This window comes from Geotrypetes seraphini, chromosome 16 (assembly GCF_902459505.1).
Source record: "Geotrypetes seraphini chromosome 16, aGeoSer1.1, whole genome shotgun sequence".
Classification (NCBI taxonomy): domain Eukaryota; kingdom Metazoa; phylum Chordata; class Amphibia; order Gymnophiona; family Dermophiidae; genus Geotrypetes; species Geotrypetes seraphini.
This window is the reverse complement of record NC_047099.1, coordinates 28293459-28318538: the sequence shown is the minus strand read 5'-3', so window position 1 is coordinate 28318538 and position 25080 is coordinate 28293459. Positions and strand designations below refer to the sequence as shown.

At 41.3% G+C, this 25080-nt stretch overlaps 1 protein-coding gene across 1 annotated transcript in view; it reads left to right on the top strand.

The window, feature by feature from the left end:
* Positions 1-25080, top strand: part of KCNN3 (potassium calcium-activated channel subfamily N member 3) — a 92084-nt gene that overhangs the window by 33330 nt on the left and 33674 nt on the right. The window contains exons 3-4 of the mRNA XM_033924838.1: positions 5762-6180; positions 9550-9691. Coding sequence (XP_033780729.1) covers positions 5762-6180; positions 9550-9691 — 561 coding nt within the window. The remainder of the gene's footprint in view (positions 1-5761; positions 6181-9549; positions 9692-25080) is intronic.

Below are 25080 nucleotides of genomic sequence, written 5' to 3'. Positions count from 1 at the left end.
GTCCACCCCAGGTGCAGTCCATAAAGGGATGTTCCAAAGGCCAGCATCGTAATCTTCTTCCTGCAGTAGCAGAGTTCACAATTTGCTACTCTGGTGGTGTTGAGCCTTCCTCTCTGCTGGGTCCTGCCTGGCAGAGAGGAAGGCCCAAAGCCAGCAAAAGCCATGAACTGTGAAGGCTGTGCTGCTGACGGAGGTGGGGGGTGATAAAAAGAGAGAGGGGAGGGGGAGATAAATGCTGCACCCAATGAGGGAGGGAGGGAAGGAGAAGGAAGATCAGGGAAGTGAAAGAAGAGAAATTGAGATGTCAGACAATGGGAAAGGGAGGGAGGGAAAGGAAGGAAGGAGATACCAGACCATAGAGAGTGAGGGAGAGGTGCATGAGCATGGAGGAGGGAAGGGAAGGAAAGGAGTTGCCAGATTGTGGAGGGGGAGGGAAAGATGGAAGAGAAAGAGAGATGCCAGGACATGGGGAGAGAAAGGAAGGAAAAGATGCCAGACCATAGGGTGGAATGGGAATGAAGGAAGGAAAGGAGAAAAGAGTGATTCCAAAGCATAGGGGAGGGGTGGAGACAGAGAGAAAAATGGAGAAGGGGTGAAGCGGAAATGAATCATATAAAGGAGAGAAGGAAAACAGAATAGTCAGTGGATGGAGGAAGCAGAGAGAGAGGGCAGACACTGGATGGAAAGGGCACAGAGATAACAGATGCTGTATGAAAAGAAGAGAGCAATGATTAAATCAGAAACGGCAAAAGGCAGAAAAGAGATTTTTGGTGCTTTATTTTATTTCTGTTTGTTAATTTGCTATTTCTCAGGGTTTTTTTTCAAATTTACATGTATCTTTATATTTTGCACAATATTAGGGTAGAATAAAGTGTTTTATTTGGAAATTATTATTTCAAATATGTTAGCTTTGGGAAATATTAATTGCAGATGTCTTTGTACTGTATTCAGTACAAAATATGGAGCTGCTTTTTGTATTTCACAATATGCCTGGTAGTGGAGAGCTTTGTGTGCTATTGCTCAGATAACATGAAAATGGAATTTTGTGTGTGTGGTGACTTCCAAAGAGAAATGTTTTAGTTCTGATCTGCACGTTGTATGGAGGTAGAATATCATTTCTCATATAACTAATATTATTATGGTGTGTTAAATTGCGCTTTCTTTTGCTTTCTTTCTCATTTTGCTCCCTGTTTTAGCATCATAAATCTCCTTTGTGATTTAGCAATAAAAAGCAAGTTAAAGTATGTGTGTCAAGAGACATGATTCTTTGAGTTTGTGTGGCAGGATCTATTTGTTTTGCTTTAAATGTGGGTGACTTGGGCCTAAAAGGAGTGGTGCATGAGACTCTGCTGTTATTTATTGTGTTACTGAAACTACTAACCTCTAAGAAGCTGCTGCTATAGGCAGCTGGACAGTCTTGCCTAATAGTTGGGGCAGCCCTTGCCCCACCCCTATTTTGGATGATTAGGGGAGGGGGGCACCAGCTTATCCCTCGCCTCAGACAGCAGATTGCCTTGATCTGCCCCTGGTGGCACTTAACAATTGGTGCTGATGCAAATGTCCAGTTAGGTCCTAACTAAAACCAGCTATTTTAGGGGCATTCTGGGGCAGACTTGGCAAATTAAGTGCCATTATTCAGCACTTAACCAGTTAGGGTAACTGTATAATAAGATCACATAAATCACAGTCCTACTATCTTTATGCAGTGCCCATAACCGAGTAAGTGCCGATTGCCACCAGCTAAATATTGGGCCATTAGGGCTGTCCATAAAAATCTAAAGTTGGTTTGATCACACAAAATATAATTTTGTACAACCTTTAGGCCCATCCTGGGTTCACTCAAAACAAATAAATATAAGCACCACCAAAATCCATTTTTCACTTAAAAATCGGCTAATAATTTTGCACTAAACAAGTGATAATATTATCGTTATACTACGGGTGTAGATTAAATGTGTTAATATAAGTAAATCTGACATTAGACATATATGAAAGAATTTCTAGATTACAATACTGGTGGTTTAGCACACGGTATTTTGCGCGTTAAACCGCTAGCGCACCTTTGTAAAAGGATCCCATAGGCTCAAAAAATGAAACCGCCAACATTCATCTGGTAGAAAAGTCTGTTATCAGGGAGTGCCAACTAAACTAAACCTTAAGTTTATAGACCACATTTTCTCCATAAAGTTAGAGCTCGGCACGGTTTACAGGAACTTTAATATAAGGAAGGAAAAACATAATAAGAACTAGTGATTATAAAGAGGGTAGTGAGAGTTACATTTCTGAGAATAGCCAAGTTTTCAGATGCTTTCGGAATAATTGGAAGGAGCCCAGATTCCACAGCAGGGCAGGAAGGTTATTCCAAAGCTCAGTGGTTTTGAAGAAAAGAGATTTCCCTAATTTTCCAGCCTTTTAACGAGGGGAAAGATAGTTTAAGTTTCTGGATGGATCTGGTAGTGTCAGGTCTCGTAGAATTCAAAGATAGTGAAATTAGAGGAGGAAGAATGGAGAGGAGCAGCATTTGATTGGTTCAACATTCAGCGAGAGGTGTTCCTGAGTTTGCCCCTGACGAAGGATAGGAAACGGGGCTCTGTAGGGCGATCAGTTGGCACTCCCTGATAACAGACTTTTCTACCAGATGGATGTTGGCGGTAAATCCTTGTAGTTAGCAGTTATAGTTAATTGTTTGACAATGAATGTGACTATCTGCTATCACGAGGCCCATTAACTAATGAGTTCACATTTAATTGTGTTTTTTGAATTTTTGAACAATGCGATTTTGCACTTGATATTTTGGGCACTTTATTATTATCATTTTTTGCACTTCTGAATGAATATTCATTAAAAATTCACAATAAAATTTTATATATATATATATATATATAAAAGTTTTTCTTAGCCAGGGGATGGACAGTATGATGTTTGTGGGTGACCTTGCGATGCACTTTAGGGTGCTTTATGCTTGATAAGCCCTGGTGAACTTGTGACTTTTGTCAAAAAAAGTTCCCATGAACTGACTGAACATCCCTAGCCACACATTAATAAATTGAACATTTAGAATTCAACAGTGTGATTAAATAATACAAATGAAGCAGTGCAAATTTAAAAGCCCTTGGTTTCAAGACAGTTTCAAGAATCGAGAGTAGGTCTTTTTTCTAGACAATGTTTCTATGACCATAAAGTTCTATGATATCACAATGCAGCGGTAAAGAGCCTTAGGCTATAGGAAGAGGAGATGCAAATATTAAGAGCCTTAGGGCTCCTTTTATTAAGCCGTGCTAGCGGGGTTAACACGCGCGACTTTTCATCACGCGCTAACCCCCACGCTGGCCTAAAAACTAACTGCTCGAGGAGGCGGTAGCGGCTAGCGCGGCCGGTGGTTTAGCACGTGGTATTACGCGGGTTAAACCACTAGCGCGCCTTTATAAAAGGAGCCATTAGCCAATAGGGAAAGGAGGAGATAGTGGATGCTGTGGATGGGCAGACTGGATGAGCCATTTGGCCTTGATCGCCATCATATTTCTGTTTCTATAAATTTTTAAATGAATGAATAAATTTGAGTCTAGCCAATATTCATTGCTAGTATCCAGATAGCTATCTGGTCAAGTTAGAAATTAAATTTCTGTGCCACTGGCACCAACCTAAAATTAACCAGCATCACCTAGCAGCATTATCTGTTTTTGACCAGCAAAGCATTATTTTACTGAGCAGAGCCTCTGCTCACTTAAATAGTGCTGAATATTGACCCCCTCTGTGTTTAAAATTTAAATGACGGTCATGCCACTGAATATATACAAGTAGATTGCTTTAACGAGCTAGTAATAGTTTAACTGAGTGCAAAGTCTGATCTGGAGTGTTGAAGCCCCTGACATAGCCGTTCCAGAGAATTCTGTAATGATTAAGGAAGCAAGTTTCAGGGTTGTAGATTTACTAGTCACCGTCTTCTTCACTTTGATAGAAGACCTGCAAGGTGGCCCTAGGCAGAAATATTTTTCACTGCACAGATAGTGGAGTTTAAACAGAAAACTGGGCAGATAAAACAGAGACAAGTTTTGGTCATTGAAGAGATTATTTATTTATTGTTAATTTCTATACCGTCTAGGTCCTAGGCGGTTTACAGTATACCCCCATACATAATGCCTAAAAAAAAAAAAAAAATACAAAAGAGACAAATCATCAAAATTTAAATTCATAATAATTCCTCGAACAGGACACGTCAGGCCCTTTAAAAAAAGCATTAACAAACTATTGTGTTAGAGGAACTTTTAGAAAGCTCCTCATATCGGCACGTTTTCTCAACTGCCCTACCCGCGAATTCCATAATTTCACCCCAGCACAAGTTTCGATATACTTTGGATTAACATTGGTCTTAAACATAGCAGAATTTTCAGAACTCAACAATCTTTTAGGATGATAATCATCTTGCTCTTAGAATTGTACCATACAAAAATTGATGACAAATCATTGCAGTCTTATACTGTACTCTAAAAGCTACTGGCAGCCAGTGCAACTTCTGAAGCCAAGTTGTACACTTCTCCCTCAATATTCGCAGGGGTTGGGGGCAGAGCCGGCCTGCGAATATTGAAAATTCACGAATAACCTTTGGGCTGGCTCTGACTCACCCCCGCCTTCCCATCCCCCCCCCCCCCCCCCCCCCGGCATCCCAGACCTTTTTTTTAATGAAACGCTGCATCCCGGACTTCCCCAGAGCTTACCTGGTGGTCTAGCGGGCTTTCAGGGCAGGAGCGATCTTCCTACACTCCTGCCCCGTGCAGATCACTCATACAAAATGGCTGCAGGGAGTTCCCGTCGTAGCCTCCAGGGAGGTCCGGGATGCAGCGTTTCGTTAAAAAAAAAAACCCCAACCGAATCCGCGGATACTGAAACCGCAGATTCGGAGGGAGAAGTGTAATATGAGCATATTTTGATGTTCCTGTAATCAGTCTGGCTGTTGCATTTTAGAAACATAGAAAGATGACGGCAGAAAAGGGCTATAGCCCATCAAGTCTGCCCACTCTACTGACCCACCCCATTAAGTCTGAGTACTAATGACCTAGTTCCTTAACTCGACCCTCGTAAGGATCCTACTAGGGCATCCCATTTATTCTTAAAGTCAAAAACGCTGGTGGCCTTGATCACCTGCTCTGGAAGCTTGTTCCAGTGATCTACAACCCTTTCTGTGAAGAAATACTTCCTTATGTCACTATCGAATTTCCCTCCTCTGAGTTTGAACGGATGCCCCCTTGTGACCGAGGGTCCCTTGAGAAAGAAGATGTCTTCTTCCACCTCGACACGTCCCGTGATGTATTTAAATGTCTCAATCATGTCCCCCCTCTCCCTGCGCTCCTCTAGAGTGTAGAGCTGCAATTTGTTTAGTCTTTCTTCGTACGAGAATTTTGTACTATTTGCAATGCCCTATACCTTGTCTTAGTCACTCCAAGATACCGGGCATTGCAATAGTCAAGCCTCGACAAGACCATTGCAATAGTCAAGCCTCGACAAGACCATAGCCTGCACTATAGTGCGAAAGTCAAAGGATGCCAACATTGGCTTCACTCGATACAGTAACTGTGTTTGTGCAAAACATATCTGCACAGTCTTCATCTGGTTCAAAAAAATCGATGCTACTCTCTGTGCCCTCATATGTCTGGTTTTAGGGCAATGCAGAAGACAATTGATATATCTTGTTACTGTGAATGGGAAGGCTTAGGGAAAGAATACTTGCTTTCTTCATTAACAATCTTCTTGTTTGTTCTCATAGCTCTTCGTGATTGACAATGGTGCTGATGACTGGCGAATTGCCATGACCTATGAACGCATCTTCTATATCAGCCTGGAACTGTTAGTGTGTGCCATCCATCCCATCCCTGGGGAGTACAAGTTCTTCTGGAATGCACGCCTGGCTTTTTCATATGCACCATCCCGGACTGAGGCTGATGTGGACATCATTATTTCCATCCCTATGTTCTTGCGTTTGTACCTTATAGCTCGGGTTATGCTACTGCATAGTAAACTCTTCACGGATGCCTCTTCACGCAGCATTGGAGCACTTAACAAAATTAACTTTAACACGCGCTTTGTTATGAAGACCCTTATGACCATCTGCCCAGGGACAGTGTTGCTGGTATTCAGTATCTCCCTGTGGATTATTGCAGCATGGACTGTTAGAGTTTGTGAGAGGTGAGCAGATAAAGAAGAGGGTCTCCCACATCAATATGCCAATAGGTTAACATTTTATTTAAATTTTTAAACTAAATGTATAAAGTTGCATACAAATACAATAAAACCTTGGATTGCGAGTAACTTGGTGTGCGAGTGTTTTGCAAGACGAGCAAAACGTTTTATTAAATTTTAACTTGATAAAGGAGCGTTGTCTTGCAGTATGAGTACGTACAGTATACGCGCCTGACGTCATCACAGTTGAGCCGATGATTTTTCTCTCTTTGACGCTACGGGAGTGTAGTGACTGTTCTAAACGAGCGAGATCTTGCAATGCAAGTATCTTTAGGCCCCCATAAAGAGTAATTCTGTAACTTAGGGCTCCTTTTACAAAGCCGCGCTAAACCGCCGGCCACGCTAGCCGCTACCGCCTCCTCTTGAGCAGGCGGTAGTTTTTCAGCCAGCGCGGGGGTTAGCGCGTGATGAAAAGCTAGCGCGGCTTTGTAAAAGGAGCCCTCAGGCTTCCATATTTAGCTATTTGAGCATATTATCTCCCCTGTCGCTGCCTTGACTTCCTTTCATCTCAACTGATTCTTGCTCCTCTACAATCTAGCTTTCCGTCCCTACACTCCACAGAGATCATCCTTACCAAAGTCTGCAGTGACCTACCTGTTCCTGGCCAGATCCAAGGGTCTTTACGCGATTCTCAACCTTCTTGACCTGTCTGCTGCTTTTAGTACTGTTAATCACTGCTTACTCCTTGATGCTCTGTCCTCGCTTGGATTCCACAAATCTGTCCTCTCTTGGTTTTCCTCCTTTCTCTCCCATCGTATCTTTAGTGTATGCACTAGTGGATCCTCCTCTGCTATTATCCTGATAACATTTGGTGTACTCCAAGGTTCTGTCTTAAGATCTTTTCTCTTCTCCCTCTACACCTCTTCACTTGGTGCCCTGATTTCCTCCCATGGTTTCCAGTATCAACTATACTCGTATGCTGATGATTCCCAGATCTACTGTCCACGCCCAAGATTTCATCAAAAATCCAAGAAAAAGTCTCTGCCTGTTTGTCTGACGTTGCTGCCTGGATGTCCATCTACCACCTAAAACTAAATATGTCCGAGAATGAGCTGCTCCAAGCCTGAGCTGCTCCTCTTTCCTCCTAAACCCTCTGCTCCTCTCCCTCCATTCTCCGTCTGTGTAAATAATACTGTTATCATTCCTGTCTCCTCTGCTCGTAACCTTGGAGTCATCTTCAACTGCAACCTCTCATTTTCTACACACATCCAACAGACTGCTAAAGCTTGTCACTTCTATCTCTACAACATCACCAAAATTTGCCCCTTCCTGTCTGAGCACACTACCCGGACCCTTGCCCACACTCTCGTAATCTCACACTTAGGCTACTGCAATCTACTTCTAACTGGTCTCCCACTGAACTGCCTCACCCCCCTGCAATCTGCATAAAACTCTGCTGCACAATTTATCTTCTGCTAACCTTGCTACACTTACTTCACCTCTCTTCTCAAATCAGTTCACTGGCTCCCTATCCACCTTCGCATACAGTTCAAACTCCAAGTACAAGTGTGTTCATCCTGCAGCCCCTCAGCATCTCTCCTCTGTTATCTCTCCTTATATGCCTCCCCAAGAACTCCGTTCCTCAGATAAGTTACTTTTATCTGAATCCTTCTCCTCCATTGCCAATTCCAGACCGTTATTTTCATCTTGCTGCCCTGTATGCCTGGAATAGACTACTTGAGTCTGTGTGTCATATCCCTTCCCTTGTTCAAAAACACTGAAAGCCCACCTTTTTTAGATTGCCTTCAACACATAACCCTCTCCCTCTGCTCATCACCCTAGCCAGCAGTTTAACCATCCCCAGCTAACTGTAACCCCCTACCCTGGCATCCTGTGGGTCTGTCTTGATTGATGAGATTGCGAACTCATTAGAGTAGGGACTGTCTCTTTCATGACTATGTACAGTGCTGCATATGTCTAGTAGTGCTCTGGAAATAATGAATAATAGTAGTGGTAGTAGCATGTGTTATGTGTGTAAATGTTTAGAATATGTTCCCCTTCGTTCCTATTGTTTTCCCCATTAATGTTCTCTTTACTAGATTTTATTGTAGTTCATCCCTCTACGTATTTTGTTTGTATATGTCTTTGTTTCAATTTTTGTACTCCCCATTTAAAAAAAAAAAAATTATTATTGTATATCGCCTAGAATCCAGGATAGGCGATCAATCAAATGTTAAATAAAACTTGAAATAATGGAAACCCAAAAAAGGAAAAAAGTTCAATAAGTAGACAGTGGTGGATTGTGCTGACGACAAGGAATAGATCAAAGAGGGTGAGGATAAAGTAAACACTTCTGGTTAAAATCAAGACTGGCTCTGCTTTTTTCCTGGATAAATCATTGCCCTAATTATAGTAGCCATCTCATCTTCCTACTCAAAGGTTGGGCACGCCTGGAACAGACTTTGGTAGGTGGTAAAAGTTTAGTGTAGTTTGATAATTTGTTAACCAGCTGCTATGGCAGAACTGAAGCATGCAAAAGATCTTAGTGGCATGTGATTTATTGACTTTTAGACACCAACTTATTGATCAGCATCATTCAAAATTGTTTCGAAATATCAATAAAAACAATGAACGCTTGAAACAGAAGGCTAATTATTCAGTTGGCAGCAGTCGGTGACGTTTGGCTGCCACTGGCATGATCCCTGGATATTCAACAGCTCTGAATATCGAGGCATAAATGGTCAGTGACCGTTTATACAGTTAAGTGCAATATTCAGCACTGTACTGCATAAAAATAGGCATGTGTGTTATGTGGTCCTATCTATGCATTTATTTTATGGGGTTAATTTTGGTAATTAACCACATAAATGCAAACTCCACAACCAGACCACCCCCATTGTCAGCTTAGAGGCTTGGAGCTTCTGGCCAATTAAATCACTATAAATATCAACCCCAGAGAACAGAGCAAAATCAGATGAGAGGTAAACAACCACAGCTTGACTACAGATATGTGGCAGTGTGGTGGGCAGCACAAATTAGCAAACTACCTGGATATCTATCGTTTGCTTTATTTTCTGAAGTCCGCAGACAATTCTGCAGCTTTTTCAGCTTGGAGAAATTAGTCTTTGGGTTTGCTTGTTTTTGTTTGTTTTTTACATCATTTAACTGTTCTTTATATTATTTTATTTTTATTTTTATTATTTTATTTTTATTATTCTATCTGTCCTTTTATAACCTGATGTTAAGAAATGATTTCTCTCTTTATTGACTTGCAATTACATCTCTCCCTGGATGCTTTGTATCTAAGACTTAGGTTACTAGCTTCATTCTATGCCCACTTTCCATTACTGACCTCTCTCTTCCTCTCCCTGGCAGGTACCATGACCAACAGGATGTAACCAGTAACTTCCTGGGTGCCATGTGGCTCATCTCTATCACATTCCTCTCCATTGGATATGGTGACATGGTCCCACACACATACTGTGGAAAAGGTGTATGTCTTCTCACTGGTATCATGGTAAGAGAAATATTATCACACTAGTGTTTAAGCCCGTTACATTAACGGGTGCTAGTAAAGCCTCCTTCCCTCACATGTCCCCAAATTTTCAGCCCCAGCTCCAAACCCAAACTTGGATCAGTGACTACACAGGCTGAGAAACAGGAGAGCATTTAAAGGCCCACGGTTTCCCCCATCCTCACAGCGAGACGAGAAGCAAAGGGGGCCGCGTACCGTACCTGCGTTCAGCGGGCTGACGATGGCTTCCAGCCACGGGGCGCTTTCTTGCGTTCAGCGACACGCCTTCGGGCCACGCCGAGAGCCATGGCCAACTCGTGCCCAGGCTCTAAGGTGCAACGTCAGCCCCCCCCCCCAGGTCCGCTGCGGGAAGATCGGGGCGGCCAGGACGCATGCAGGGAGAGAGCTTGCCTGCGCTTCTCCAGCGGTTGGTGAGTGAGGGCAGGAGGAGGGGAGTGACCAGAGTGTTCCCTGCCGCCGCGTTCTAAAATAGAATCCGGCCATGGATCAGAAAACACGGCGACAGGGAACACGAAACCCTAAGTGCGCATGCGCGCTTAGGGTTTTATTATATAGGATGCCTTCATTTAGATGTCTCTATGTTTTGGTTCTTATAAAATGTAGAATATTCTAATCGAGATTATTTTGATTAAGTCACCCTATATATATTGCTTCATGCTTTACTAATATCTTGTTCTGATTATATTAATCTTATCTATGCTGGTGATGGTAAATCTGTGTTGAAGTGTTTGTAGATGCTTCAGAACTTGGCTATACAGCTGCCAGGTAGGGTTCATCATTTTGATCATGTGACTCCCCCCACCCCACCCCCATCTCACCCCACACACATTGTTCATTCAATATCATTGGTTACCAATGAAATTTAGAGTAGAGTTTAAGGTTTTTACCGTACTCTGACTTGACTTAAAGCATTTTATGAGAATACCCCCCACCTTATTTATTCTTATTAACTATTTGTTATGTTCTGGGTAGAATGTATAGTATTTAGGAATTTTAATGGCCATATATTGTGTTCCCCCTAATGTTACATCTTATTTGGAGTCTTTGCAGGTAGTGCTGTTTTGGTTGGCCCCAGTGCTCTGAAAATATCTATTTATTTTTATTCAAGGGGAAACCTCATAAGAAATTTAAATCTATATTGAAGACTCATGTTTTCACATTTGGGAGCTCAATCCTGGAGATCCATTGAGTAGTATTGTATACTTGGTTGGTTGATTGATTGCTGCTGTTTTAATTCTAATGGCTTGGACTGATTGTGGATAGGTTGTCGCATTATTTTATGGTAGTGTTCTTCAATGCAAGGCCCATGGTGAAAGCAGTTATCTTAGCAGGGTTTAAAAAAGGTTTGGATAATTTCTTAAAACAAAAGTACTTAAGCCATTATTAAGATGGCTTGGAATCTGTTTTACTCTTTGGGATTTTGCCAGGTACTTGTGACTTGGGTTGGCTACTGTTGGAAACAGGATACTAGCCTTGATGGACCTTTGATCTGCCCTAGTGTGGCAACTCTTATGTTCTTATGTTCATGGGGCAATGGCAAACTTTGGGGATCACTGGGCAGCCCTTGCTGTCTTTCTATTGGTTTTAGTTTTTTGGCCGCAGTCATTGCACTGGGAAATACTGTCATAACTACTTGCTCCTAATAATAGGTCTTTCTTCCCTTCTCCCTGTTCTATGAGACCACCCCTCCCACACTCCATCACAGTATGGCATCTTTCATCCTGACCCACCCTTCCTCTCCAAATCCAGCATTTCTGGTTCAGTTCTGTCAGTACAATCAGGTCTAGCTTTCTCTTTTTCTTCCACCCTCCATATCCTACCCTATTGTGAGTCTGGAATATGTCCCTGCCTACCTCCCTCTCACCTGGGGCTCCTACAAATTGCTTGTCTTCCCAGCTGCAATTCAGCCAAGCTACTTCCAGCCAGCCCTGGAAATCTTCCCTCTGTATACCTCTCCCACATAGCAATAGGAAGTTGCAGCAGAGTGAAGTTCCCTAGTGTTAGCTGGAGGTAACTTGGCTAAATCGCAGCTGGGAAGATAATTTGTAAGAGCGTCAGGTGAAAGGGAGGCAGGCAGGGAGAGAATCCAGAAGCATGAAGGGGGAGGAAATGGAGGGCATGGGAAAAAGATATAGATAGATCCGACTGGACAGGCAGAACTGAGGTAGAGAGACACCAGACTCAGAGAGTGAGGATGAGTAAGGGTGAAAGATGCTAGATGATGATGGGGGTGGGGTGGGTGAAAATACTTGCTCATAGATGGATGTTAAGGTGAAGGGAAGGGAAGAGAGAGGGAGGGGAAGGTACACATGAATGGAAAAGAGAGAGAGGATCCAAGATGGCTGCGGGCTCACTTAGCTGAGCAACACGCTGCGGGAACTCACTCTAAACTGAACAGTTACTGTGTGGCTAACAGTAACTGAAATGCCTAAGCGGGGCCTCGCGGCACTCCGGAGCAGCCACTTATGGCAATATAGAAGAGTTAATGCGGTAGATGCAGGAAATCGGGTTGCTGTCAGCGACTTCCCCACTGGAACCACACTGGAGAGGTGAGACAGAGCTGGTCTCCCTGGGGTTGGAAACCCTCTGAGTCCCGACACAAGGGCGGGGAGATAATAAACAAGCTAAGAAGTCAAGGGATGTGTGAAACATCTGTTTCTTAGCAGGTTTGCCCAATGCAGGAACAACGTCCGATAGCGAGGTAGGCATGGATGCCGGTAGTGTCGGTGCCGATGGCATCAATTTGTTGCCGGAGGCCATGGCTGGTCCAAACAACTTCTCCTGCTGAATATGTCAAGCCTTAAGAGAGCATTTTTGCAGCATAGAACAGCAAATGCAAATGTCCACTCAATATGCCAGGCCCAGACACTGAATGCACCAGCTGTGCAGATCAGTGATGGAGATGGGCCATTGGCAACGAGTGCAGTTTTTAGAACTGGGAGAAGGCCTCGACATGTGAAGAAAAATCTTGACGGCTAAGTCGAAAAACTCAATGGTTAAAGCCCGAGAATAAACCAGTAAGAAAACATTGAAGAGAGAAGGCCTGAAGGCTCAATTGAGGAAAAAAAAAGAAAATAACATTTTAATTTTTTTTTTTTAAAAGAAGAATCAAAGAAAGAAACTATTAATAACAGAGAAAAATAAAGAAAACTGAGCCGAAAGGCAAAAAATAGGTTGGGAAGCCAACACGACTTGAACAAAGTCCAAAACACAACTTCTTTGCTCTGCGGAGAACGAAAAACTGAGAAACCCCACAAACTGACGTCGGATGGGAAAGCACTAAACAAATTGCAGCTCTACACTCTAGAGGAGCGCAGGGAGAGGGGGGACATGATTGAGACATTTAAATACATCACGGGACGTGTCGAGGTGGAAGAAGACATCTTCTTTCTCAGGGGACCCTCGGTCACAAGGGGGCATCCATTCAAACTCAGAGGAGGGAAATTCGATAGTGACATAAGGAAGTATTTCTTCACAGAAAGGGTTGTAGATCACTGGAACAAGCTTCCAGAGCAGGTGATCAAGGCCACCAGCGTTATTGACTTTAAGAATAAATGGGATGCCCTAGTAGGATCCTTACGAGGGTCGAGTTAAGGAACTAGGTCATTAGTACTCAGACTTAATGGGGTGGGTCAGTAGAGTGGGCAGACTTGATGGGCTATAGCCCTTTTCTGCCGTCATCTTTCTATGTTTCTATGTTTCTATGGTGGTGTGGGCAGTCTCAAAGCTTCTTAAGAAGTTTAAAGTGATAGTACCGGGCTACTTGGATGACGTCACCCACATGTGAAAATATGCTGCCTGCTTGTCCAAAGTTTGTGATCACTTATCCTGTATCTTCCGGAGGCTAATATGCTCATATATTAAATAAGTATAGTATTATGACAACATGTACCTTCTAATTATTCCCTTGTATAGGTAGGAGTGGATAGTGTACTGTCTCAGTAGATTCATGCCAGATGCTAAGGTTCAGCCTCGCTGTGCTCTTTGTTTTTTTTTCCGGCTTTCTTTTTCTGAGCTGACTCATTTCTGTGGGGTTTTCCCATTTAGAACATGTTTTACAGTCATAAATTCCTCTTTCCTAGATCATTAGTGTAATGCAGTAATTAACACCTAAAAGAGGGCTTCACGGTTCAGTTGCTATGGTGACAGTAAAAATCAAGAAGAAACCTCTACAATACTATATTTTTTTTTCTCTTTCTATAAATAGATTTAATAATCTTTTTTTGTAGGTTTAAGTAACAAATTAGTCAGCTACATAAGAACTGTAGGGTAGCTGCAAAGGAGCTAGCTTTGGGTGCTGGGATAATTGAGCACCTCTAATAATGAGCAAATTCCTTAATAGTATCCAGGAAGGGGTAATTTCCATTGGGTTTAGCACCCCCAATCATTTTGACAAGTTGGCTCCTATGGGTCGGTGGAAACGTTTTTGGTTTCACACTGAGGAAAGGAGATCTCCTGCAATTAACATCTTCCTCCTTCAACAGAGGAGACATACATTTGTTTAAGGAGCCTGACTAAGGGGTAGGATAGAGAACGGTAGAAAGGTTAGAGATGGAAATGAACTATTCAGTGGACCCTGTGCTAAATAACGTGAGGGGTTTTTTTTGTTTATTTTTAGTTCAATCTTTATTAAATTTTAACATCTTACGGAATAATGCAATTCACAAATAGATCATAAATGACATGAGTTAACATTGTTAGTGCACTGTTAGTAAATGGATTATTTGCTTCTGTCTTTACTGAGAATTTCTAGAATATTGGGATAGGAGGAAGTATCCTATTGTGGGTTGGGAACTGGCTAAAAGGTGGAACAGAGTATTTTGTTCTGTTTCATGCAATGGGCCTTTAGTAAATAATGCAGATTAGCAAAATTAGTACACACTGTTAGTAAATAACCATCTTAGTTTTTTCATTATAGCCTTGTCCTCTTTGAGTGCCCCTCTTACCCCTTGATCATATAATGGCTCCAGAAAATTAACATGTAACAGATTATTATATCAAGCTTTATCGGCTGAAAATTGAGTTCAGAATTAAGTATAAACTATTTCTACTGGCTTACCTGAGTATACAAGGGTATGCCCCGCGACATCTGAGGGACAGTGTATTTCCTTACATCGGGTTGCAAAAGCTGCGCTCAGCAACACAACATGACCTGGCGATTCCATCGAGAAAAGGGTTGAGCCTGCAGGCTGTGAGAGTGGGGGGCATTTTCATGTTGTGGTTCAGAAGAGTGGAAAAGGCTTACATTAAACATCAAAAAAGGCTTACATTAAACATCAAAAAAATTTGGCATCTGTTTTGTTGTATGAAATACACAGCATGAGATGCTGGCTGTTGAAAACCTGAGTTGTATTAGGTTGCTTGAGATTGATTTTTGGTAGAGAAGAAGCAATTGGTGCTGCTATGATTGTCAGGCTGGTATTTTATTTTGATTTTATGTTGAATGTTATGTATATTTTTATTTTTTTGTAAGATGTTTGAATGTTTGAAGTACTATTATGTGTCGTTGTACTTCGCCTTGTAAAAGGCGGATTAGAAATAAACAAACCACTTACCCTGCAGAAAAAGAGGGATAGAGCAGATATGATATAGGCATTTAAACACTTGAAAGGCGTTAATATATAATCAAATATTTTCCAGAGATTGGGAGCTATGGAACTAGAGGATATGAATACAGGTTGCAGGGTGGTAGACTTAGGAGTAATATCAGGAAATGTTTTTTCATAGCGAGGGTGATGGATGCCTGGAATACCCTCCTGGTAGAGATGGTGGAGGAAAAAACAGTGGCAGAATGTAAAAATGTTTGAGATAATCACAGCAAATCTCTAAATAGAAAAAGTTTGGCATCAAAATAAAACTTAAATGACCTGAGTGGATGGTGGTGCTGAAAAGAACAGCTCCACCACAGAGAACTCAGAAAGCAGGAGGTCCTTCAGGAGCTGGGCGATCCTCTAGGGGAGGAATGCTGGCCTCAGTTCTAACTCCCAGTAAGCCCTTAAGGCCACTGCTGACCGGCGCTGATAGGGAGCCCAGTGCAGCAGGGTAGAGTGGTCAGGCTGACCAGTCCTGACAGGGGGGACTGTGCAGCAGTGGAAAGCCCGGTGGAGAGAGGATCTGCGGGGATCTATATACTGGCAGGAAAGAGCTGGAAGAGTAGCCAGAGGGCTTGGTAGAGCCTGGAGTCCAGTGAGGGGCTCAGGCTTGACGATTAGTGAATCCAGATGGAGGGGACCCAAGAAGCCGGGGAGCAGAGAAAGCAGCAGTGGCCCCACAAGAGGCGAGTAGAAGAGCTGGAGGAGTCCAAAGCTGAGGGGGGTCTGGCGGCTGATCGGTGGCAGGACTGGTGGGGATGGTGACGACCGGTGGAGAGAACGGCAATGGCACCGAGAGCTAGTAGAAGACCCTAGGAAGAAGCTTGGTAGACCCTAGAAGAATTAACCTAAGGAGCATCCGGCTGGGCCGGTGGCAACCGGCAGAATGACCAGTAAATGGCACCGGAAGCTGCTGAAGACTTGGAGGGCAAGATCTGGATGAGACAGAATCCAGCGAGGACCCGGGAGAACTATGGAGTCCAGGGAGGACCCGGAGGAGCTGGGAAGACCTGGTCATGGATTTTAGAAGGGGATGAATGTTGAGTGTGTTTAACCCTGTTGTGTTTGTCCTTATTTTAATAAAAGAAGTATCTGGGGAGTGGATGTGAGATGGGTGTTGACTGCTCGGCCTGTCACATGATGACATATAATAATTTTCACATCATACACATCCCTCAAAAAGTACAATTCATTATACTGTTCAAGTAATACAATAAGTTATTCTTGTGAATTGAACGGACTGAGAAATGCACTTGAGATAGCAGCCATTTTCATCAATAAATGTCTCTAATCCAATCTACCAACCAGTGTCCTCACGAGATGTAAAAGTCTTCCCAAATGCAATTAATATTCCAACTTTCTTTCTTTTACAAAAACACTTTTTGGCATGGATGTTGTTTAAAAATATCATTATAGAATCCCAGACCAGATGTATTCCATGTACTGTATTAACAAAGGTGGAAAGAACAAACGACAGTTAGCATGGTTAAAAGATGACGTGAAAGAGGCTATTAGAACCAAAAGAACATCCTTCAAAGAATGGACAAAAGATCCAAATGAAGAAAAGAAGAAGCCAGATGACATCTGAAGCTCAAGATCTGGAGGAGGGGGGGTTAATCAATAAATGAGTGGAAGTTTTTTTTAAATTATAAACATGCTAAAATTTCAGTTTTTTTAAATATCTTACTGAAAATATTTATAAGATTGATAGATCCCCCTGGACATGCAATTGACTTGGCTCATGACTCCCTTTTAGAACACATTTGCAAATATGTGGATTGTTTTTTTTTATGCTCCTTGGTATTTCAAATTGCTTCCTTTGTGAAAGACACAACACACGTTTTAGTACTTCTATCCCCCAAGAAGAGGCTCTACAAGTAGTGGAGAAGATGTTAACCAGAACTCTCAAGCAATCAGAAAAAAAAAATCTAAGAAATACTGTAATACTTTAAATAAAAAATGAAAATAAAACCAATTTTTGGCAGAAATTTAAAGTGTAAACTTGGCACTCCACACCTGAGTACGCCCATGCTTTACCTACCACATGTGCAAGTTTCCAAGTTTATTAAATATTTTGATTTATCGCCTATTCAAAATTCTAGGCGATGTACAAATTGTTCAAAAATTTAGGTAACATATCATTTAAACATACAATAATTTGGGTAAAAAAAGTAAACTTATTTAAATAGATATAAATACATTTAGGTGAGATATTTCTACTTATAATAATAAAACAAAAGGGAAGTTATTTAATGGTTACATTCATTGTTAAGTTCAATAATTCAAGGGAAGTACATTAGGAAGGGAGACACAGACAATTAACGAAGAAAATTAGATTGGCAATGCAGAGGAGTTTAGTCATTAAAAGCATCTGTAAATAAAAAACTTTTAAGTTTGGTCTTAAATTTTTCTAAGTTTTTTTCTTGTCTTAAATAGAGTGGGAGATTATTCCAAGACTGAGGGGCTGTTATGGAAAAGATTGTATTACACCTTGTGTTAATAACTTTTAATGAGGGGATAGCTAATAGGTATTGATCTTGTGATCTGAGAGATCTAGAGGTAGTATAAGGTATTAAGACTCTAAAAATAAAGGCAGGAGTTTTGAATTCTAAAGCTTTGAAAGTAAGTAGGCATTGTTTATATATAATGTGGTGTGCTACCGGAAGCCAGTGTGCTTTCTTGAGTAATGGTGAAACATGATCAAATTTTTTGGCTTTATAAATAATTTGAATAGAGGCATTCTGAATTATTTGTAAGCGCCTAAGCTCTTTTTGTGGCAAACCTATAAATAAGGTGTTACAGTAATCAATTTTAGAGATTACAAGGGAATGAAGTAAGATGTTCAAAGATTGTGCACATAAAAATTTTGATATGGATCTGATCTGGCGGAGTCTGTAAAAGGTAGATTTGACCACTTGACTTATGTGATCGTGAAATGATAATTTGTTATCAAATATTACTCCTAAAATCCTAATATTTTTGGCCATCTGCAGGGGAATGCCTTTGATAGAGATAGGAAAGGAAAGTGTTTCACAGTCTTTCCATGGAAAGAGCATAGCGTTGGTTTTCTGAATGTTTAAAGCTAATTTATTAGTTTTGAGCCAATATTGAATTTGATCCAGTTTATCATTTATTATTGCTATTTCTTGAGGATTTTTGTTATTGATTGGATGTAATAGTTGTATATCGTCTGCGTAGGCAAATACTGTAAATCCAATGGATTGACACAATGTCATCAGAGGGGCTAAGAAAATATTAAATAAGATAGGCGAAAGTATTGATCCTTGGGGGATTCCATAAGGCAGTGAATAACTATTTGAGGTGACATCGTTAAAAGAGACAATCGATGAACGGTTATCGAGGTAAGACTGAAACCAAAGCAGAACTTGATCAGTTAAACCGATTGATTGAAGCCTATTTATTAAGAGACTATGGTCAATAGTGTCGAAAGCAGACGATAGATCAAGAGAAATCAAAATTACGGATGTATGGTGATCTAAATGATATAATAAAGATGTTGTCATACCAATTAGAGAGTGTTCTGTGGAATGATTTTGTCTGAATCCTGTTTGATTTGGATGCAGTACGTTGGTTTTTTCAATATATTCTGATATTTGGTTAAAAACAATTTTTTCGGTTATTTTAGCTAAATACGGAATATTAGCAATTGGCCTATAATTAGTTTTTATGTCGGAACCTATTTTATGATCTTTAAGAACTGGGCGTATAGTGGATTTTTTTCAGGCTGGTGGTACTTTACTTTGTTGTAGACTAATGTTGATTAAAGTATGTATGTAGGGACCAAATATAGAGAAGTATTTCTTGAGGATAGTGGGGGATATTGATTCATTGAATGTTCCTTTATGATTGATGGTTTTGTCTGGAACAGTTTATGGTATGGCATAGTATAGGCCAGTTTATGGTATGGCATAGTATAGGCCAGTTTATGGTATGGCATAGTATAGGCCAGTGGTATGAAACTCGCGGCCTAGGGACCACATGTGGCCCGCTAGGTACTATTTTGAGGCCCTCGTTATGTTTATCTTAATCACAAAAGTAAAATAAAACAGTTTCTTGATCATATGTCTCTTTAGCTATAAATGACAATATTATTATTAAGACTAAGCCAAAAGGAGTTTACCTCATGCAAAACTGTCATTTCTTTAATAAGACATTAACTATTTTTTTCTGAGGCCCTCCAAGTACCTAGAAATCTAAAATGCGGCCCTGCAAAGGGTTTGAGTTTGAGACCACTGGTATAGGCTATAGTATTAGTTAGGCCTGTTTTTAATAGTAACTCTCAAGCAACCAAAAACTACATTTATCCAGTATCTATCAATCTCCATGGGTGCCAATTAACTGTTTAAAGACCAGGAGACAGTCAATGAAATTACATGGAAATATTTTTTTAGCAAATAGGAGAAAATATTTTTTCACTCCAAAGAACTTATTGCCAGAGGATGTGGTAACAGCAGTTAGCCTGTTTTGGTTTAAAAAAGGTTTGGGAATGTTACTGGAGGAAAAGTCCTTAGTCTACAACTGAGACAGACATGGGGGAAGCCACTGCGTACCCTGGGATTGGTAGCATGGAACGTGGCTACTATTTGGGTTTCTGCCAGGTACTCATGACCTGGTTTGGAAACAAGAAACTACACTGGATGGACCGTTAGTCTGACCCATTTCTTTTAACTACTTTACCAGCTGCTCTTAGCTTTTCCAGTTAACTGTAGCCCACCATCATCTTTCTGTGATGCTTTGTAACTTATGAAGGCTAATTCTTTTCCTTTATTTATTTCTTCCATTGGTTAGTCACACATAACCTGTACAAGCTCTAGGCGACGTTACAGAGGAAGGTAGGGAGGACTTTGGAAGGTTGGAAAGAGTAGAGAGAGGGAATAGAAGTAGAAGGGAGGAACCGTTAAACAGTAGAATTCTGGGGAAATTTAAATGATAAAATAAAACAAAGGGGTAAAAACAGGGAATGAAACTAAAAATAATTCATTTGCCTCTTTGATTACTATTTTTGAGACCCAAAGCAGCCTTCTTTTCATCTTACTTTGCTTTACTTTCCTTATAAAGAGTATTTAATCATAAAGGAGTGTAACCTGCATGGGTTGGCAGGTGTGGTTTTGGCTGCCTTGTTAGGTAGACTGGATGGACTGTGCAGAACGTTTTTCTGCCATCATTTACTATGCTACTGTCTTTGCTTTAGCTCCTTTTTTCCGCTCCACTGTACAGTAATTCTGCTTGCAAGGCCAAACCTTTTCTGCCTTTATTGAGTCCTTTCCACTAGCTTGAGCCAAATGAGAGATATTCTCAGACGCTTTGCCTTTCCTTTCATACACATCCTTTTAATTAGATAGGCTATAAATTTAAAATGAATTGCTGCCTATCTGAATCCTGACCTACTTACGTTCCTCTCTGTGGAGCTCAGCAGAAATCAAATAATGCTTTTCAGTTGGCCGGGATTTCAGCATTACAGACTTTGCCCTTTCAAACTGACTATTTCCAGCGTGCTGGGAACAGAATGATCACTACCTCAAAAATGAATAGACAATGTGCCAGGGAGGGGGAACGGAACCTTGCCTTTTGGGGATCTGGATGGTAGGTTCCGCTCAAGACATGACCCAGGTGAGGCTCTGATTCAGAATGCTAAAGCTCAAGGGCCTAGCGAGAGTGCAAGGTGCCCAGGGCGGTGGTTCCTCTCCCCCACCCTCTTCTCCGCCCCTCCTGCCTCTTTTAACTTCCCCAGCGCAAACAGCATCACCAAGTTGCTGCCCGGGTCGGTGTCGAATCTCCCTCTGATGCCACTTCTTAGGTTCAGGACCCAGAAGTGACTAGAGAAAGCCGACGCTGGCGTGAGCAGCAAGTTAGAGTTGCTGCTTGCGCCAGCGAAGAGATAGAAGTACGATGGGGGAGATGTGAAGTCGCGGCCAGTGGGGGAGGAGCAAGGGGAAAAGAGGAAGGGGGTGCCGGCGCCCTCACCAAGATGGACCCCCTCTTACTCTGCCACTGAGGGCACTAAAAGTCTGCCTTACTGGCTCAGCCTTCATAGCAGCGAGAGTGTGTTTTGCTCCTACTACTGTGCACTTTTCTCTGCACAGCCACCGCTGCAAGTTTAAAATGTGAGAACAGATACTCCTGTTCTTGCACTTAAACCTGGGGTAATGCCAGCAGCTGAGTGTAGAGGGCAGTACATTGTTGAGAGCAAAACGACATGCTCTCACTGCAGCTAGAGTTGATGTCAGGGGGTGGGGAGAAGAGCAAGGAGGGCACCTATGTAGATAGGGGTGCCAGACCAACAGTTGGCTCAGTGTACCACCAGCTCTTGAGCCAGCAATGTTGAGAGGGGCTTAACTATCTATGGTGCAGTTGGGTTAGAGGCAGACCGAAACCAGGCTTTTTGGTTTTGACTGAAATTCACTATTTAGTTTTGACCAAAACCAAAACTGAAACTGGCCAGGCCTCACTCCCTCAAACAGCACTTACTCCCTACCCTTGCAATCAGAAAGTCTCCTTGCCGCTGCTGCTGCAATCACCAAGAGAGCCTCCCTTCCCTCCTCTATGATCAGATAAAGCCTCCCCTCCCTGGCCTAAATTAAACCCTGGTGGTCTAGTAGCCTAACTGGGGCAGGAGCGATGCCTAGTCATTCATGCCCCTGCCGTTTCTGGTATTAAAATGGCTGTGAATCGCTCCTGATTATACTGGCTCCAATCTCAAAATGGCTGCCATGATCTTTGACAGCAGTCTCTGCACTATTTTGATGGTGGCGACAGTAGGGGCAGGAGTGACTGGGGTTTGCACCAGACCACCAAGGCTCCTAAAGTAAGCCCAAGGAGGGGAGCCCTTGGGGTTGTGGAAGGTTGGTAGTAGTTTTGGTCAGGATGAGAAGCGGGAAGGGGGATTTCTGCCAAAAATGCACTGGGATTTCTGGCTGAAACCAAAACAGCGTTAAACTGGAATTTGGGGCCAGTTGTGGTGCCAAAACCGAAACCAAAATTTGGTCAGCCTCTAGGATGGATAAGAGCATCAGTCATGTCACCCCCTATACTGTACTGCTTCCTTCAATTTTTCGAGCTCAAACACATGACCCTGCATTTTTTAAAATTAAATCTCAGCTCTCTACTCTTTCTCAGTTTGTGTTAGATCCCTCTATGTGTTTGCCACATGTTCTAGGGCAGTGGTTCTCAACCCTGTCCTGGGGGACCCCCAGCCAGTTGGATTTTTGAGATATCCCTAATGAATATGCATAAGACACATTTGCATGCCTGTCTCCCCCATTATATGCATACATATTCATTAGGGATATCTCAAAAATCCAACTGGCTGGGGGTCCCCCAGGACAGGGTTGAGAACCACTGCTCTAGGGTGTCTACCTTTTTGTAGTGGTGTCATCTGCAAAAATGACAAACCTTTCTCATTGTAACATAGTAAATGGCAGTAGATAAAGACCTGTATGATCCATCCAGTCAATAGCTTTTTTACAGTGTCATTTGCAAAAACATTGACAATAACAAGATCAAGTAAGGACCCCAGCAATACACCACTGGTAACAACCCTTCCCTTGGAGTAAATTCTATTTAAGTGTGAGCTGAAAAATAGCAGTAGTAATCAGTTTCTAACCCAGTCAGTCACCTTAGAGCCTAAACCAAGGGCACTCAGTTTGTTGCCTATATGGAACTACATAAAGATGGCACTTTCCTCTGTTAGCAGCAATTCCACTAATTTATTCACTGCCTAGGTAACCAATGGGCCTGTTGCTTCCATCTTCCTTCCACTTTTATGAAGAGTAACCATATCTACCCATCTCCAGTCTCTCAGAACCACTCCTGACTCAAGAAGCACAAGTCATTCAGAATGTCATCGGCTTTGACACAGGGCACTAGGAGGCATGCTTTTGCTGTCCAATATATGCTCTTTGCTAAGCTTCAAGGCCCTATACTGCATGGCCCTGATAAATATAGCTCATAGTAGTACAGAAGCAAAGGATTTGGCAGCACCCATTCATGCAAGAGGTTATATCTGGGGGAGTAGATCCTAACAGTTCCAATAAGTAAGGACCCAGGTCATACAGATGTATTGTACATAATTTGAATAAAAAGCAAGCTTCTATAGGCAGCCAGTATAATTGGTTCAAAAGTGTTTTGTGTTTACTTATAGCAAACAACCACAATATAAATGGTAATCTATTAGCAAAATAATATAATGGAGACCATTAACAAAAACTCAAAAATGGACACACAATTCTGAATTTCTTTATATTAATTTAAATTAAATCTTTAAATTATCATTTTAGAGGGAATACTTAATTTAAATTTTTAGGGGACAAGCCTCAGACTTGGGAGTGCATTTTTCTTCAAGAGAAAAAGAAATAACTTATTCTCCTGTCTCCTTGTTTCCCACCTCCCTACCAGTTGAATTAATCTTTAATAAACTGACGCTTTCAAAACTACCTTCATCATATTATGTAAATACTTATAAACTTCATTAATTTATTAATTACTTTATAAAATTACTTTAAAAAAAAAAAACCAAACTATTTAAATACTTCACTGAATAATACTATAGGAAAATGCACTCCCAAGTCTGAGGCTTGTCCCCTAAAAATTTAAATTAAATTATAATTTAAAATGATAATTTAAAGATTTAATTTAAATTAATATAAAGAAATTCAGAATTGTGTGTCCATTTTTGAGTTTTTGCTAATGGTCTCCATTATATTATTGTATTTACTTATAAGCATATTTTCCCATTGCTTTGGATTTGTTTGGGTTTTTTGGCTAAATGTGATTTTATTTTAATTATATGATATTTTATGCTGGTTTTGACTCTTTTATTAAGTAGTGTTTGAATGATTTAATTTTTTGTTATATATGACCCAAGATAATTGGATATTTTATGAAATTGCATGTATGTGCATTAGCATATACCTACTTAAGGGTACACACATAGGTAGGGTTACCAGATTTTTGCCTTGAAAAAAAAAAGGATGTGTGGCTCTGTCCCCGACCTACAGGGCTGCGTCTGGAGGGCATCTGCACATAACTGGACGCCCTCCAGACACATCCCCGATCTCAATGCTTTTCAAGACCTGGACAAAGTCTGCAGAGCCCCTGGATTACTGTATGGACTCTTGTCGAGTTCTGAGGATCTCTGAGAGGCATGGATTGCAGCTAAGTGATTTCTTACTGTTACCTCCACTAAGAAGAGTTTGTATTTTATTTGTACTAATATAGCATTGTATTATAACTGGTGGTACTACATAAGTAATATGTATGTACGATAACTCTTTCTGCAGCTAGATAAAAGGTAAATCACTGACAGTTTAATTACAGAATAAAAATAGCCACTGAAAAATAATTTTCTAATCAGATTGCTGCTGCTGTTTTTAATTCCTTCATTAGCTGCAACATAAGACATTCTGCTTTTCTGAACTGGTATCTATATTTTTGGTTAATTGCATCTTTTTTCAGTGTAAGGTCAGTTTAACAAATTACATATCACATCAAAACCTTCTCAGCTTGAAGTGACCACAGCATTTGTATTCAAGCCTCGTGTTACACAAAGTCCCATTGTTTTGTTGTCAAACCAGGACATGGGAACAGACCTCTTATTTTTCTCACATCTTTTCAAGACTCTGACATTTTGGCCCATTTTCTGTACTTGAAAACCAAAACTGGAGAGTTGGAACATCCTGCTTCCACTTGTCACACAGAACAGGTGGAAACATTGAGAAATGATATCGAGTTGCACTTCAGTAGCAATACCACATAGACAGA